Here is an 18,386-nt window from a genome sequence, read left to right on the forward strand (position 1 = left end):
GGCCAATAGGGAAGTGAAAGAAGTGTTTTAAAAATAGTCATTGATGAAAAGCCAGTCACGGAGTACTTGGAAGAATCTGAACCTAGACAGATGAACAGACCTGGATGAAATTTATCCTATGGTGCATTAGGCGTATTTGTTAACAAATTTACAGCCCATTGATAGTAATCCTTTCCTTGAAAAGTCATGAAGAACTGGGTGATTTCCAGATCACTGGTAAAAAAAAGAAACATGGTGCTAACTTTCAGAGAAAAACTAATGATCCTGGCAATTACCATCCCGCAAAGCAAAATTAAATCGCTGGTTAAATAACAGATCAAATATTAACATCAAAATTGGTTAATATCTAAAGAATTACAAAACCATGACCAAAGACCAACATTTGTTTATAAAGAACAAACTATGCCAGACAAACTGGATTGCTTTTAGAAGTGGAAGGATTAAATTAGAAGATGAAGCAGACACGGTAAATATAGTGCAAAAGTAGATTTTAGTAAAGCATTTAATATAAAAGAAAAGGAGGACTTGTGGCACTTTAGAGACTAACCAATTTATTTGAGCATAAGCTTTCGTGAGCTACAGCTCACTTCATCGGATGCATACTGTAGCTCACGAAAGCTTATGCTCAAATAAATTGGTTAGTCTCTAAGGTGCCACAAGTACTCCTTTTCTTTTTGCGGATACAGACTAACACGGCTGCTACTATGAAACCTGGCATTTAATATAGTGTCTCAGAAAATCTTTCTCACAATTGATTCAAATTGGCTTGTCCAGGAGCATGTCACATGGATTGAAAACTAGTCACATGGGCTGAAAACAAAGCCGCAGGGACTAGTGTTAGATTCAATGCTATTTAACTTCTTATTAATGATCTGGGAGAGGTGGCAAACAGTCTAAATTAAATTCACAAATGATGCTAAATTGGGAGGTGTTAGAAAGTGGGGAGTGAAGTAATACAAAAGAGTGGTTAGGAATATGAGCATTAAATTAAATAAAATTCCATTTTCAGAAATGCAAGCTAGCATACCTCAGAAAGTGAGACAAATACCATAGGTGACCAGTGGGAAGGTGAAATATGATGCCAAAAATAGACCTATATACAACTGAACAAGCGTTTGCTATCTGATATAATGTCAACAAAGTGAGGTGCAATGCTCGCCTAATACATAGAGGCAACATGTAGCAGAAACTAGAGGGAGTTCAGAGAAGAGTGACAGAGCAGACAGTCTTCCTGACTGACAACTGATAGATTGGGAAGCAGTCTCCAAAGAGAATTCCCACCATTTGAAAAATTTAAAGGGACACTATCAACTTGAAATTTAATTTTTGTTTTCTTTGTTTAACAGTTAAAAGTAGTCTGTAATAACTACACCTGCTCCTAAATTCCCTGCCCTTTGTGTGTTTTTTCAATCACATTTTTTATGTTGCTCTCTGAAAGAGTCACACACACAAGATGGGGAGAAGTTGCCCATTCAGGGATAACAGTGAAACTGCTAGTACATGGAATGATGCCACATGCCCAGAGTGAACGAAGGGGACAAAAATAGAGAACTGTATATTTTTATTTTTTTTGCTCCACTCTCTTTCAGCTACACTAACCATAATGTCAACCCCAAGCATTCAAAAATCATGAGCCAGGCCCTCTAAAACCAAGAGGTTGGCTTTAAGAATCATGAGCTTTTTGAAAAATTTTTTTTTCTTTATTTGCCTCCTGTTTTGTTTTGTTTTTGTTGTTTTATCCTTAAGACTTTGTTTTCCATCTTGTCTCTGCAACCATGCAGGCTAAAATATTTTTTTTTTAAATTCCTGAGTTTCCCTCATAATCACATGACTCCAGAAGCCAAGGCTTTCCAAAAGGATGCCAAATATTTCAAGCCCTGTAATAGAATCATGGGAGTTGGCTACACTAACAGTGGGAGATAAGCATTGTCACACCGTTCGTATTATTTTTTTAGGTAGATTGTGTTTAACTAGATAGATTAGATAAATTAATGTTTGTTGTATCTGCAGTTTCTGCTGGTCCCTAAAATTGTCAGTAGTGTTTTGTACTTTATGAACCAGCCAACGGAGCAGAGTCTGGAGGTGGCCTGTTGTGGCACTTGACAAAATGGATGTTTTTCGGTCTGATGTTTTTGTACAGTGTTGTCTCTAAAATTCACTGCACAGCCACTGAGTTTATTTTTCACGTGTCAGACCTGAAAACAAACGGCACATCCTGTATTCTGTAGCACGCGTGCACACGCACACACTCCATTTGTGCACCTGCCTGCCTGTAATTCATCCTGGCTCTCAAGCTTTCCTCTCATTCACTCTCAGTATTCATTGACATCATAAAGTCCAATTAGGCTTAATGAGTTACATTCTCCCAGCTTCTATCAATGACCATCACTTTTACCGCTACCCTTAAACAAAAGAAAGTTGAGTGGTGTGCCTCCTTCATTTTAATCTTTCCCCATGTTCCTGTTGCTGTCAGTGGGGAGAAGCCCATCAGTGACCTTTGATCCGCAATCACTGACTTCATTTCCTGAGTAAGTGAAGCATGCAGCTGCTTTGATGCTCCCTCAGACATTGCTAATGTGGCGGAGGAGAACAATGACAAATGAGATGAAGGGGGAGGGAGAGGGAAAAAGAAACCCGAATGAAGAGATTAGATACAAAATTGGCAACTTTATCATTCGTTTCCTCTGATGATTACATTTGATTGCTGCTTACATTTTTACCTGAGAACCAGCTTCAGAAACACCAGATGGTTATAGACAGAATGGGATTTGAAGAGGGCAATGCAAGCTGTTATAATTCTAGGCATGTCCAACTTTTCATCAGCAAAAGAGACATCTTGACCTCTGGTATTCCATCAGTAGCAGAGACTTTACTTTTTGTTTTTTTGTTTTTTTAATGAGAAATTGGGTCATTTGTTTAAAGAGCTTCATCTATTTTTTGAATTCTCAAAATACTTTGGAAAATGTCTGCCTTACTTCTCAAGCAGTGTTTGCCTCACACAGCCATGGTTCCCACTAGGGCTGCCAATGTCTAATCACACAAACCCAAACACCCTTCCCCTCCCCCTTTCCCAATGCCCCACCCATGCCCCACCCCTTCTCTGAGGCCCCACCCCCCACTCACTCCATCCCCACTCCCTCTGGGGGCTCCGGGCTGAGCCTGGGGCAGGGGTTGGAGTGCGGGAAGGGATGAGGGGTGTGGGCTCCGGGGGAGCGTTTGGGTGTGGGAGGGGGCTCAGGGCTGGGGCAGGGGCTTGGGGTGCAGAAGGGGTTGCAGGCTCTGGGAGCGGGTTAGGGTGACCAGGTGTCCAGTTTTCAACCAGAACATCCAGTCAAAAAGGGACCCTGGTGGCTCTGTTCAGCACCACCAATCAGGCCATTAAAAGTCCCCTCGGTGGTGCTTTGGGGCTAAGGCAGGCTAGTCCCTGGTCTGCAGGAGTGTGCGAATGTGAGCAGACCTTTGAGTTGGCTCTGCATGTTGTTTCCTGTCTGAGAATGGGGCATCTGCCAACCAGAAATGTGTTAGGTTGGTCTCACCTTGTCACAGCCAGGCAGACTACAATAATGGCATCTTGTCAGAGGTCTGGTGGAGCTGAGAGTGGTAGAACACACTGTCTGGAGGTTAGTGTATAATTCAAGCAGCCACTTATAATATGAGTGGCCAAAGTCAGCTCTGTGATCACAAGCTCAGTGTGGCGGCTGTGCTTCCTGACGACAGAGCAGTGTTCAGCTGAAGTAAACACCTGGGCCAATACAGACGGCAGGAGGACTGCTCCCCAGGAGTTTGCCAATCATTTTCCTATCAAGGTTCCTATAATTTTCCCAGCAAGAGATCTTAATTTTCAGGTGTTCCAGGTGAGGCTGGTAAGCCAAGCTATCGTTAAGTTTTACTCCCAAGTATGTGCCACCTGGATGGAATAGTAGTAGCTATCTTTGGACATGGATCAAGATGGTTTAATTGGCAAGACAATTGATTAGGTAGAAAGTAGTTGTCACACTGAGAATTAGTCTCCATTGCTGGAAGTGGTCAAAGTAGCCGTGTCTTGGCTGAGGTTCTCTTCAATCTTATGGAAGTTGTTTCCAGGGTCAACAATACTGATATCAGCATAGCAATACTCTTTGGCCTGCATTTTTAGATGGTTGTATGTGTATAAATTGAACAAAAGGCGGCGAAAACTGACACTTATGGAAGCCCATCGTGGAGTCATAAAAGGTGACTGAATTTTTCCATGACTCACAGGATGACGTTTCAATCACGAATCATTTTGTGGATGAACCGTACCATCAGCCTACAAGAATAACTTGCATCAACTTGGCACTCTGCCCAACATGCCACATGGTGTTGTAGGCTGCTGTCAGAGCGATGAGGACAGCACCAACTTTCTTCCCTGTCTCAGACGTGTTTTCTATCTCTTGAGTCAGACAAAGTACCTGATCTTGGGTGCACCGTCCCCTCCTGAATCTAGTCTGATCTTAAGGCAGCTGGGGATTGACTCCCTCATTAATCCACGTCAGGATTTGGCTATCTATCGGTTTATAGGTAACACTGTTTGGAGCTGTCAATAGTTTCCATGGCTTTTGCCATGCTGCAATCCTGAAGGTGAGACTAAAGTGATGGAATTACTCCATAATGTAGGGTGCCATCCTGTGCTGGAGGGGAGACACAGCAGCAAAGCCAGGAATTGATAGTTAGGTGGCAGCATTAGAGTGTGTTTCCTGAAGCAAGATGACATGTGCTTTATGTTCTACAATCAACTAGAGAAGGATACCCCTCTTGGCCACTGAGATGCCAATGCTATTGAGGGCAGCAGCTTGAGAGCCGACCCCAGTGCTAGGATTTCTGATGCTGGCCATAAAAGGGAGCACATTGGAGGATGATTCTTTTCAGCTGTATTTGTCTTTCTCTTTTGACCATGAGAACTTGAGCTCCAATTGCATATTTTATATACTTTTGTTTTGCTTTTTGCTACTGATGGGGGCGGGGGTGTGCCACATGAAGGTAGTAGAGACTTGCTTGAAGTAAACACCAAATACTGCCAGGGTTACAGTACTTGCAATAAAATTGCAAAAGTTGACCACACTGTATGAGGACTGAACTAACAAAAAGATGGCATGATTGAAGACATCAGGAGTACAAAATGACAGCTTTTTCTGACAGAGACCTCATAGATCTGAAAGGAGAAAAAAGCTGAGAACAGCTGATGAATTAACTTTTAACCATATGCACAGAGAGAGAGAGAGAGAGGACTGTTTTACTCATTTACAAAAAAGATTGGGTCAGATCTTCCGCTGGTATAAATCAGCATGACTCTGTTTAGTTCCATGAAGCAACATCAATTCACATCAGAAGAGGATCTGGACTGGTATATGGAAGATGAAGGGAATAAAATAGATTACAAGATATTAAAATTCAGAATGGAATCCTGACCCGGTTTAAAGTGATGGAAGTTTTCCCCCTGACTTCAACTGGGACAATATATCACCCTTCAAATCTAGCATAGGATCATAGGGTGAAATCCTGGTTATAATGAAATCAATTCCCAAGCTCCCATTTACTTTGATAGGGCCAGAAGGAAACATTGTGATCGTCGAGTCTGTGGTACATAACACAAGCCAAATCACTTCCCTGAAATAATTCCTGTCTCAACTAGAGCATATCTTGTAGAAAAATATCCACTCTTGATTTAAAAATTGCTGGTGATGGAAAAACCACAATCCTTGATAAATTGTTCCAGTAATTACACTCACAGTTAAAAAATTGGGCCTTTTTACCACTCTGAATTTGTCTCAAATTCCAGCCATTGGATCTTTTAAAAGTTCTTATAATTTTTACTTCCTCTTCCAGTGCTTTCCTGGGGTTTGGGTCCATGACCTCTGGCACCATAAGTGAGAGCCATACCTCTAAGTCATTAAGGCTTTGATCCTGCAATGGATCTACACCAAACTGGAGGGAGACCAATGAATTAATGTCTATTGCATGACTGAACAGTTATCAGATGGTGACTTCTGTTCACTGTTGACATTGAATGGGATATGAACATGCAAATGAGAAGTGAAAGGCCTCTTAATGTGTTATCAAACATACATTTGCATGAAGCACATTTCCCATGATAAAGCACTTAAAAGCAAATGTAGAGTTTATGACTTGCCAACAGATTTTAAAGCTGAATAATATACAATTATTGCAGTGGCTAATAACGCAAATTATCTGAGTCAGTCTCAGTGCATAGCAGTAAATATATCCCATTCATGCAGGCACTCTTTTTTTCGATTTAATGTTTTACACCCCTGACGAGATGTTTTCAGTATATTGCTTACACCAGCATGGTGCACTCTCCGTATTCTTGGATGTCATTATGAAGAACCCTGAAGACTGTACCAATTCTCCACTGTCTATGAGGCTAGCTTGAAAACTGCTTGGAGCAACAACAGCAACTGTCAACAGGGAGCCATATTAATTATTTGGAATGTGCCTCATAAGAGGAATCAACTGTTTTTATTACAGCATGAATATTACTTGAAACAGGAAGGTTATTCTAGCTGTTATCATAATCTATGTATCATTAACTTTCCTTGTTTAGAAAAAGAGATTAACAGCCCAGAAAATTGTTATAGTAAATAGATGAATTATAACATGTTTTTATTATAAATAAAAGTTTCTCAATATAAGCAGTTACCTAGTGATTCTTTGGAGAAGAATGAAGTCTTTAACAACTAAAGAACTGCATTGTAAGGTTGATGATTAAACAGCTTTCATTCATGTGAAAGTGACTGTAATTCTGCACACCAAACTTTACATCTACTGCAGACCAAATGTCGAACAACTATTTGTGGTGATTTACACCATACTTTCAGTAACAGCTCTTGTAGGCATGAAGTGCAAAGATTGCTATAACCTGGAACTGCTCATTTTCCATTTCGAGTCAGGTTAACAGAATGAATGTTCTTTCCCCCCCTCAAGTTTGAAACACAGAATCTGCAAACGAAACAGGATATGAGGCCCCATAAGTGAATGCAATGCAAAATTCACTATGAAACTGCAACTAGCCTTCTCTATAACAGGTCATATTGGATCCCAGGAGAAACGTGATGATGATCAAGCATGTGGAGCCTTCCCTATGAGTGGCAATGGGAGATATGGCTAAATTTAAACATACAATAATATCTGTTGGGAGGAAGCAAATTGTTTTTGATATACATACTAAGAGGTCAAATGTCCTCCATAAGGTTAATCTTCATCATTGATTTCTATGTGCGAGAAAAATACCTGATAAAGTAGAATGTGTTTGAGCCTCTTTTTGGTCATGCTTTAAGCGTGTGGTGTGATGTGCGTGTTGAACTAAAATCCTTGCAGATCTGAATGTGAAACCGTAGACACTGAAACCCTTGATTTGTCCACAGGACAGGCACACCATGGGCAGGTTTCCTACATTGCTCCACCAATTCATCTTGATTCAGACCCGGAGAGACCGCCTTCCAAGGGTGAGTCCGTGACACAATCTGTGTCTATGTGTACAGTCAGATAGCCATAGGTATGAATGTATTTTATTTGTTTATGCAGAAGAGCCTCCATGAAGAGAGTTACGATGTGCCATCCAGTGGCACTCACTGGGGAAAATTAATTCCATTGACTTAAATAGAGTTACACCAACCAGAGATTTGGCTCATGCTCTCCATTTCTTGTGTAGATTTGAGATTACTGTGTTATCCCAGGGCCATGTAGTTCTCCCACACAGTACAATATGCATTTGTGCTGGAGAACTGTCACCCTTAATCCTCGCACAACACTACCTCCCTCCCTGATTCCACTGCATAGCCAGTTTTGGTGGGGACTCTTTCTGCACTCTGGTGCGAGCGGAGGTGGTAAAGGATCAGGGGGATCTGATGGATTTGCAGAATTCTCCTCCCATCTCATCAACTCCTGCAAAGTACAGTACGTTTTTGGCCTTGGCTTGGGAAAGCAGATTTGCCCCTAAAAGATGTACTCAGATGGTTTGCAGAGTTCTTAGATTTTTTCTGTGCTTCTTTGGGCTCAGTCTGTATGTGTTCAGATATGAGAGCTCTAGGATACCAAGTCAACTGTATTTGGCTGCATCGTAGTAAGATCTGTAAGTTAAAACCAAAGATGGATATGGAGAAATCTCTTGCTGAGCCAGGGGAATGCATAGGAATATTTACTTTAAAAGTAGGGTGCTACATTTTGGGGTGGAGAGTAACATTTGATCAGGGAGCGAGCGATGATGATCTATAGACGAAAGAAGAAACTAAGAAACTAATTGCCACCTAGAAAATTGTTTAGGAATCCCTTTAAATACATTTGAGTAGTTAAGAAATTTATGGAGATGAATTTCCTTATAGGCAGCTTATTCCATAACTACCTACTGCAGTATAATTTGCAGCTTCCTCAGAAGTAATTTGTTCTGATGAGTGCTTGAGACAAGGCATGGCACCAGGACCTCGGATCTGATCCAGTATGGGAATTCCCGTCACATAACTATACAACGTGTGTAATTTCACATGCAGATGTGTGTTTCTCTGAGTGCACCATGTTTAAAATGCAACACGCAAGTGCAAGGTTGAGTATGCTAACATGTGACCATGTGGGTAGGACCTGTTCCTAAATTGCCTCAGCCAGTGCACTCCATTAGCACATAGGGGCGTGCTAGATATTCAAAGGGATGGTTCAGCAGAAAGACACAAATGGCAGGCGGTTGCTGTGTCTCTACACTGACTCAGCTCGTTGATTACTATCACGTCGGGACTTTCTTCTTCCCCTATCAGATTGTTCTTATTTGTTGGTGCTAAACAGTCTTTTCAATGCTTCAGAAACATGGGGGCAAATCAGTCCCTGCCGCCAAAAGCTCACACTCTAAGGCTCTGATCCTGCAACTAACGCAGCATGGGTGGACTGCTGGGCCCATGAGGTTCCCTATTGTCATCAGTATCTATGGGAGCTCAGTAAAGTCATAGGGCAAGTTTGGATACCTTTACCCCAGCAGATTAGTATTTTACTGTGTGAGTAAGTATATCAGAATCTGACCTTGAAAGGCTTCTTTTGCCTTACCCATCCATTGCCCCCAGTTTTTGAAGATTGAGAAAGTCTCAGCATGTGCATGGGCCCCGAAACATATCCTTGCCCCCAAAAGTTACCCCTGAACTTTGCAGCCTAAATTCAAGCATACTCTATGTGCAGTGCTGCCCCATTGAAGTCCATGAGAATTTTGCCATTCATATCAATGGGGCCAGGATTTCACCTTCAAAATGTAAGGCTTCTGCTGTCTTTCACTGTGAATGTGAGTGCATGCTTATGCAGTGCAGCAGTAAAGATCACAAACAACTGATTGAGTCTGACTATATATGTAAGCAGTTTCTTCGTTTTTCCTGCTTGGAGAACGCAGTTCCATTCCCAACAGGTAGGACATGATGGTCAGTGACCTGTTCTACATCTCTCACCAAAGCTGATCTTTCTCATGGAAGAAAGTGGACTGCTTCCAAAACAGGTGGGCTGATTATCAAAAATCCCATAAGGTTTTAAGAAAAGGAGTACTTGTGGCACCTCAGAGACTAACAAATTTATTTGAGCATAAGCTTTCGTGAGCTACAGCTCACTTCATCGGATGCATGTAGTGGAAAATACAGTGGGGAGATTTTATATACACAGAGAACATGAAACAATGGGTGTTACCATACAGACTGTAACAAGAGTGATCGGGTAAGGTGAGCTATTACCAGCAGGAGAGTGGGGTGTGTGTGTGTGTGTGTGAAACCTTTTGTCGTGATATTCAAGGTGGGCTATTTCCAGCAGTTGACAAGAACGTGTGAGGAACAGTGGTGGGGGGAATAACATGGGGAAATAGGTTTACTTTGACTAATGACACATCCACTCCCAGTCTTTATTCAAGCCTAAGTTAATTGTATCCAGTTTGCAAATTAATTCCAATTCAGCAGTCTCTCGTTGGAGTCTGTTTTTGAAGTTTTTTTGTTGAAGAATTGCCACTTTTAGGTCTGTAATCGCGTGACCAAAGAGATTGAAGTGTTCTCCGACTGGTTCTTGAATGTTATAATTCATGACGTCTGATTTGTGTCCATTTATTCTTTTACGTAGAGACTGTCCAGTTTGGCCAATGTACAAACTTAGGCTTGAATAAAGACTGGGAGTGGATGTGTCATTACACAAAGTAAACCTATTTCCCCATGTTATTCCCCCGCCCCGCCACTGTTCCTCACACGTTCTTGTCAACTGCTGGAAATGGCCCACCTTGATTATCACTACAAAAGGTTTCACCCGGCCTCACCGTCCCCCGCTCTCCTGCTGGTAATAGCTCACCTTACCTGATCACTCTTGTTACAGTCTGTATGGTAACACCCATTGTTTCATGTTCTCTGTGTATATAAAATCTCCCCACTGTATTTTCCACTACATGCATCTGATGAAGTGAGCTATAGCTCACGAAAGCTTATGCTCAAATAAATTTGTTAGTCTCTAAGGTGCCACAAGTCCTCCTTTTCTTTTTGCAGATACAGACTAACACGGCTGCTACTATGAAAGCTGTCATATGGCTTTAAACCCCTGGTTCAGTCTCTGTCACTTCCCCATCGGAGTTTGTCTTTAGTCCAGACTGTCTTTATAGTCTCGATCTTCAGCTGTTTCTCCACTGCCTCCAAACAGTGGTTGTAACCTTTAAGATCTCTCAAAATCTTTTTGTCAACCATGTGCCCTGTTTTAACAGAGGACTCCAGCAAGGCAGATGATGTCTCAGGTTGGGCAACTGAAACATCCAGCCTCTCTTTGCTTTCTCTGATGTCAGCTGTGGTGATTCAGAACTTATATACAATAGCTGCACTTAAATCATCGCCATAGCTTGCTGCAGAAGATCAAGAGGGACTAGGTCAGCAGCAGCCAAAGATGGTGCTGTCATGGGCTTAGCCACTGGTGCAACAGCCCTGGGCCTATAATAGTGCTCTGCAATTTGCTTTCAGGAGGGCATAACTCATCCCCTAGGCTAGGTCCAGAATGACACATCCACATGCTGACGAGAATCAGATCAGCTGAGAGACTGGCAATAGCAGGAAATGGCGCACACCCAACACACTGCTATAATCGTGCCTCCCTGGCATGGCCTCTCCTGAGCCTCAGTAAAAAGATTTTCAAGTAATACTTGCACAAAGATCCATGGTACATTATTTACTTGTGTGGCACTTCTCATAGAACTGCCCGGTAACTCGGATTGCATACGTGATTAACGCTGCTGGGATTCAGTGGGGATGATTGCACCTCGTGTTGTGCTGTCCAGGGCAGGGGTCCAGAGGGGTCTGTGAGGCTCCTCTGTATCATTCTGTTACGGGGAGGGGGCTCAGAAACCCAGGTGATGTGCTCACTGTAGGAAGCTAGGCAGATGGGGAGTGAGGCTCTTCGCCGCTGAAGAAGAGGCTGTGGTTCTGCCCTCAGTCACCATTGTTGGGGTTCCCCCAAGACCTCTTCCACTCCGTTGCCCAAGAACTCAGTTTGGCTCCAGTCTCATGACTCAAGTTCCTTTATTTGGCAGAGAGCTAAGTTATGGTGAGTTGATCAGACTCAAGCGTAGGGGGGCGGATACAGGGTATACCACACGTCCAAAGTTACACAGCAAGCCTCTTCCTTTTTATACATTTACACATCACATTGTATTTACTATACACTGTGTCACATGCTTTGGGGTTGGCTTGGGCACTTAGTAGGAACCAATCCCTGTGCAGCATGCTCACCCCATGCACTGTCCATGTGCGACTTACTTTTATCTAATCTTACATTCCAGGCTTATCCTATCCACTGTTATCTTGTCCATTGGCAATGGTTCAATGGGGGTCCCCCCTTCTCTTAACTAGTGCAGACATTCTGTTCCCAGCCTGCTGATCCATTGACCTCTCTCATCCTGCCGCCCAAGAAACGAGGCCTCACCCATCTCCAGTTATTCATGTCAAGCCAGGCCTACATTGCACTGCTTATGTTTTTCTTTTCTATATTAGCATACATTTCATTTGCATCATATTCCTGTCCTTCTGTGCTTTCTTTTTTTTAAGTTCACTACCCAGCAACACATTCCCAAGACCACAGTAGTTGTAATCATTTGAATCACTGTTAATGCAAGGCTCAAAGTACAAAATGGGGTGCAAGTTTACCTCCTCTACTATAGGCCACCTGGATGTAATCTCACACGATAAACTTGCTCTGCCTTTAAAACATCCTGTAATTTTAATTTTGCTTTTATTTTAATCACATTATAAAACAAAACTGGTACAAAATATAAACACCTTTCATTTATCACCACAGGAAATTTAGTTGTGGAACAGAACATAGGCCAATTACAGTAACATTTGCTGGGTCCATACCAGAAGTGGTCCTCTTCAGCAGCCACACAATATAGGCTAGCAGCATAGAATCATAGAATATCAGGGTTGGAAGGGACCTCAGGAGGTCATCTAGTCCAACCCCCTGCTCAAAGCAGGACCGAAGGAGAATCCACAACCTCCCTAGGTAACGCATTCCAGTGTTTCACCACCCTCCTAGTGAAAAGGTTTTTCCTAAATATCCAACCTAAATCTCCCCCACTGCAACTTGAGACCATTACTCCTTGTTCTGTCAGCATCTTAGGCTTTGAGAAGATTCCTAGAATCGTAAGTTTTAAGGCCAGAAGAGACCACTGTTATCATCTAGTCTGACCTTCTGTGTAACGCAGGCCAGAGACCTGCTGTGACTTACTGATAAAAAGAGTTGGGTATTATCACTATCACTTCCCTCTCTTCTCCTGCTCTTCCTCCTGCTCCCACCACACCATGTTTCTTTGACACTGTTATTCTCTTTGGCCTCTGCTGCTTTACCTCCTGCTACTGTTTTGGCTGCCTTAATTTCACCTCCATGTTATCTCAGCACTTAATTAACCACTGGGTACAGGTTGCTATTGCATTTAGAGAATTAAGAGCATGGTTGCAGTTTTAACTTTAATCACACTGCAAGTAAAGAAAGCTGGACAACAAAAATAAAATCCTTCTGATTTTGCATATGTAAGCAAAAATAAATTGTACGTTTTGAATGCGGTTGCTGCTGTGATTATATTCAATTGCTACTTTCAGCTGACAGATTTATTTGTAACTATCTTTTTTAATTGCTTTTATTTTATCACTGGTGACGTTTACCTATATTATTGATGTATGCAATGAAGTTTTCCAACCCTTCACTTTACTGAATACAGTGTAAACTCCAGTAGTTTACTAGCACATTAGTGTCACCATACATTAGAAGGTAATTACCTTGAGCCACCGCTCTATATAGAAACTTAGTAATGGCACTGCAAATCATTTAATAAAAATAAGGTCCTAGACCATCATTCACTTTTAAAGTTATTTCTCCTTCCACACCCCCCATTAATTAGAAAATATGGTTTTCAGTTAGTTTCATATATGAAGCACCCGTAATCATTATTTTTACATCTACCTTTAGTAAAACAAGTGGGACTATGTTGCAGTTATTTTTATGTGATTGTTTATATTTGTTAATATGCAAATTAATTCCAGAGGTAGCTGAGGCAGTTTTCTCTATAGCTGAGACCTAGAACTGCTAGAAATAAGTGCATTGGTCTGTTGGTTCAGACGTAGTGTTCCAACAACTGTGGCTTTGTCTTATTCTTTATGCATGGTCCTGAACTTGTTAACTGTCTGGACTGAGGGCTCATGTGTAAAGATAAGGGAAACTCTGTTTACTCTTTTGAGTTTTAGTTCCTGTCCTCGAGAGATAGCTGTTAGCCTTTCATTTTTAAGAAGCCTCTTTCATTCACTCAGACAGTTCCTTCGTTCTGAGCATTACATGTTAATCACTAATTTGTGACATCAAAGCCTTTCTGGATCCCCAGGTTGTGATCTCATAAACTAAGGATTATAACCTACATTACAAAAATGGTTTGATTGTTTCTGACGATAGTAAAGAAGTTCAAAGATAAGTAGGACTCTGGTGTCCTGGGTTCAAAGGAAGTTTTACAGAATTCATGTGTATAGCAATAACTGAACTGGAGCGTTTGGACTAAAATTCCACCAGGCACTAAAATACAATGAATGAACTGAATTAAACTCACCGAATCCACATACTAAAGCTATTTATAAAGCTTTATAGAAGCAGATTTTTCTCTATACTTGGAATTATTTTAAGCATAAAATATATTCCTGGCATTAAAGCTAGACAGACAAAGGCAATAATCTACATTGCTGAGATACTGTTCTGCAAAATGTTCCTTTGGATGAAGGCTGTGTGGGGATGGGTGGCTCAGGGGGATTGTTAAAGTTGACCTGAAACTGTGTCAAAACATATTAATACACAAGTCAAACTTACTTATGAGTCCCGGTTTTACAAAGGAATGATAGGTAAGTTGAATAGAGGGGATATTCTGTGGGCTCACCCTCTTTCTGTGAAGATTTCTCCAGGCAGCCATCCAGTTTAGATCTCCAGTCAGATCCTTGGTCTCTTCTTTGAACCTTAATCTGTTTCTTTAAAAGTGGAAGACATAATGGAGCTTATAGACCTGCAGAGTATGGGAGGAGGGGCAAACCAAGGTCGAGGAGCAATGGCCCCCGTTGCCCCACAGCAGATGATGACCTTAGACATATTCACTTTTGGTCACAAGATGCTGAGAGATTCACTCCCCCTGTCACTCTCTGGTGTCTCCTCTACCCCCACTCCATATTTATTGCCCTGTGGGAGGGATGCTGGTGAGAATCCCACAGGCTTTATTGTTGGCAGCCAGATCATAATCATGTTTCCCATGTTTTTTCATTTTCCATGATTGAGCTGCACCACAATAACCACCCCCTTGGCAGAGAGTGCTCTTTATTCTTTAGGCTATTCTCTTGTTTCTCTCTGAGGCCCTTCCTTTATCTTTCCTCCAGCCTCCCTTTAGTTAGTTATGGCCATAGCTTACTGACTGCCTAAGAAGGCCTCTGTATCAATGCTTACCTTGTATATGGGGAATTTCTTGGAATGGGGAGCAGTACCTGGAGAAGGACGTTAGGGCTACCTGATTGATCCAGCTTACTCTTTTCCAGCTCTAAACGCTTCAGCTCCATTTCCAAGCGCTTTGCCTCCGCTTCCACCTCCAAGCGCTTCATCTCTAGAAAGAAATTCCTTTCTTCCGCCGTTAGAACTTGGCCTGGGTTAAGGGCATCTCTCCATCCTGGCACCTGGATCTCGGGTGGGGGAGGGCTGATCCTTCCCTTCTGGGAAGTCTGTGATCCTCCACCCCCTCCCTGGATTTCTGTCATGGAGCTGGATGTCTGGGCTTGATCTGGGTCTGTTTTCTCCTTGACGTGCTGCTTTGGTTTCTCTAGGGTTTCAGTGCCCGACCGCAACCTCATGCACAGCTCTAGCCTAGCTATTTAGTTGCCGTGAAGCTAGAAAAAGAAATAAACTGCTTGTTGGACTCGCTGGCTTTGCAGGCTGAACCCTTTGCATGCTTGTTCTCCCGCAGGCAGCAAAGAAAAGAAAAGAAAAGAACCCCTCCCTGGCTCTTCAGGCTGCCAAAAGGAAAAAAATGTGTCCTTTTAAAATCCTGAGGTCTGTGTTTCTGGTTCTGAATGGTCCCACCGCTCTGCCACCATGTCAAGGCTGATTCCCCACTCTGGCACTTTGAGTGCAGAAGGTGGGGGCCTGCAAGGACTCTGAAAATCAATACTGGCCACTCCGGGCTTGTATTAAACTCCCAAGGTTACAGCTTTTCTCTGACCTTGGATGAGTAGGTGCTGCCACCACCCAAGTGCAAAAACCCCTTTGAGAAGCCAGGAAGGCGCACTTGGGAATTCCTTCCTGTGGGGTACCCTCAAGCCCTTTCACCCTCCCTCCTGGGAAGAGCTGAGAAAGAAAACAAAGGAAATCAGCTGTTGCCACCAGCTAAATTAAACAATATATGCACAAACCTCTTAGGACACAAAAATCCAATCCTGTTCTTAAAAATAGGTCAATTTTATTAAAAACAAAAAGAAAGAAAATACATTTGGAACTTAGGCTTTTTGCTAGATTTAAAAAACAACAATTACAAGGATTAAGCATCAAGATAGCTTCTTGAGGTCCAGCTCAAAGGTTACAAGCAAAACAAAAGCACCTGGGGTTAGCACAGAGGAGTCCACAAGCCATAAAGAAATAAAAGAGAGAAACCTCATCGCATCTTCCTAGACATTTCCTGATCTACTTACATATCTGGGGTTTCAGATGAGTGGTTTCTAGGTATGATTGGTGATTTTCATACCTGGCCCAAAGCTTTTTACAGCGTAGCTCCAGCCCTGCCTCTGCTCTCCGTGAGAACAACCAGACAGACAAAGGGAAGTTTTTTCCCAATTTTAAAAAGTTCTAGCCTTCCCCTTGGCCCTTTTGGTCAGGTGCCCAATCCCTTCCTTTCACCTATGCGGGGAGACTTTTTAACCCTTTACAGGTAAAGCAAGTAGAGAACAACTACCAAGAGGGATTTATAGCTAACTGGCTGGCTTGGTTTCCATAAAAAGGAGCTTACCCCTGCCTTCGTTTATCACAGCTGTTCAATGAGAAGCCTTTCACTGCCAGTGAGGAAGGCCAGCTTTGCAGTTGGTGTGAGCGTAGTGAGATGATGGGAAAAATCTTCACAAGTCAGATGGCTGTTTTACTGAACTTCTCTCTTCTTCGCTGTGGCCAGTGTTTTTTATAGCACTCCACACCCACAATCAGAGCCAGCTCTTCACAAAAGCTTAGCAGGTTGGAAGCGGAGTTCTTCTGAAAATGTGGTCATAAGTGGTACAGAGGGTGCTGCTGGGTGCTGAGCCCTTTTGAAAAGTCTGACCCTTGTGTAAGTGCCTAAATGGGAGGGGAACTCTTGTGAAAAATCCGTCTCCAAGTGTGGATGCTGAGCACCTGAAAATCTAGTCCTGAGCTTTTATGAAAATCTGGCTGCATGATCCAGTTTCTGCCCTGGTGGACACCCGACAAGCCCACACTGAAACCGGTTTGCCTGAGTTTGGCCCATACCAGAATGTTTTATTTATTTTAAAAAATAGGCATAGCAAGTGAATATTAGTGACTTGGACTTGTAAAAACAAATCTCCAGGAAGCTTTTCAGGAAGCCTGCAGTGATTCTGTTTGTTTTAATGAATGCAGTCCACTCTACACCCATAGTCACAGACTGTTAGTTGCGTGCCTTTCACTTTTTTTTTTAAATGCTGTTGAACTGTTGCACTTACTTCCTTCGAATATGTGTTTCCATTTGAGAGGGGCACCGCAGGGCATTGCTGTTTATTTATAAGATAACAGTGTTCTCTCTAGCAGAAAGCATGAGCTAACAGACTTTATCAAGCAGGCACGCTAAATCCAGCATGCAGATGGAAAGTGGTGTAACCCTGCATTTACACTTGAAAATATTGATGAACTAAGAAAAACATCATTTCACTTTGAGATTTTAACTCATTTTAAACAACATATTTTCTTATTGTCCTTGCTTAAAAAGGGATTTTTGTATATATTTACACCAATTAATCTTCACATTGTAAGGGAGTTCTCCCTCGGAGATCAGCACGTAGTCTAATTTAAGATCCCTAGAAAATTTATTCTTTATAAGTTGCCTTGAGCTATAATATTATGTGCTAAGCTTAAAACAGACATAGACTTCTACCCCAGAGATTTTCTTTACTAGAGTGCTTCATTTTACACTTTCCTGAACTGTGCACCGTGACATCATCGATGGAACTTTTCATTTTCCCACCTGACACTGGCAACAGCTGGAGATTGGAACCATTCATGATGACATACACTCAAGCAGCACTAATCTAAAGTGAATGTCCTATTAAAAACACAAACAAACAAACAAACAAAAATCTGTTAACTAATCCACGGTGGAAGAAGAATGCCATTCTATATACAACACGAGCCCCTTCTCAAACAATCCTATCACATCCCCCACTCCCAGACTAATTTTTTGGCCAAACTTTCTTGTGGAATATTTATAGGGCAAATAACTGTTTTAAATGAGCAGATGGGGGAGGCAGAAGTCAAGCTGTTAAATTAATAAACATGTGTGGTACTTCATCAGTAAAGGAGCCCATTTTGGCATTTTTTCCAGATGATTTGTATGGCCTATCACCATTGCACCTGGTGCAGGGACAATAAATGGGCACTTAATAACCAAACAACGTGCAAACTCCTTCCATTATAACTTCATTATGTCAGAAATAATCGTCTATAACTAGATGTCAAATACATAATTTATGTCTGGCTCCCTTGTGGAATAGTGGCCACATGAATGAATGGCCCCATTAATGGGAAGGAGCTTTTACCGTAACTTTCTCTCTCCTGGTACCTGGTCCATTTTGTCATCTGGTATTAATTCTGAACTGATTCAGTGCTGC

General features: G+C 42.1%; 1 protein-coding gene across 31 annotated transcripts in view; it reads left to right on the forward strand.

Moving 5' to 3' along the window:
• The window catches only part of ADGRL3 (adhesion G protein-coupled receptor L3), an 810,612-nt gene that overhangs the window by 540,965 nt on the left and 251,261 nt on the right, over window positions 1-18,386 (forward strand). For 29 of the 31 annotated variants that reach the window (XM_048848457.2, XM_048848466.2, XM_048848467.2 and 26 more), the window contains one exon: window positions 7,401-7,481. The exons of the other annotated variants lie outside the window; for them this stretch is intronic. In XM_048848457.2, coding sequence (XP_048704414.1) covers window positions 7,401-7,481 — 81 coding nt within the window. The remainder of the gene's footprint in view (window positions 1-7,400; window positions 7,482-18,386) is intronic. 31 annotated transcript variants of the gene reach the window in all.

The sequence above is a fragment of the Caretta caretta genome, chromosome 4 (assembly GCF_965140235.1).
Source record: "Caretta caretta isolate rCarCar2 chromosome 4, rCarCar1.hap1, whole genome shotgun sequence".
Taxonomy (NCBI): Eukaryota; Metazoa; Chordata; order Testudines; family Cheloniidae; genus Caretta; species Caretta caretta.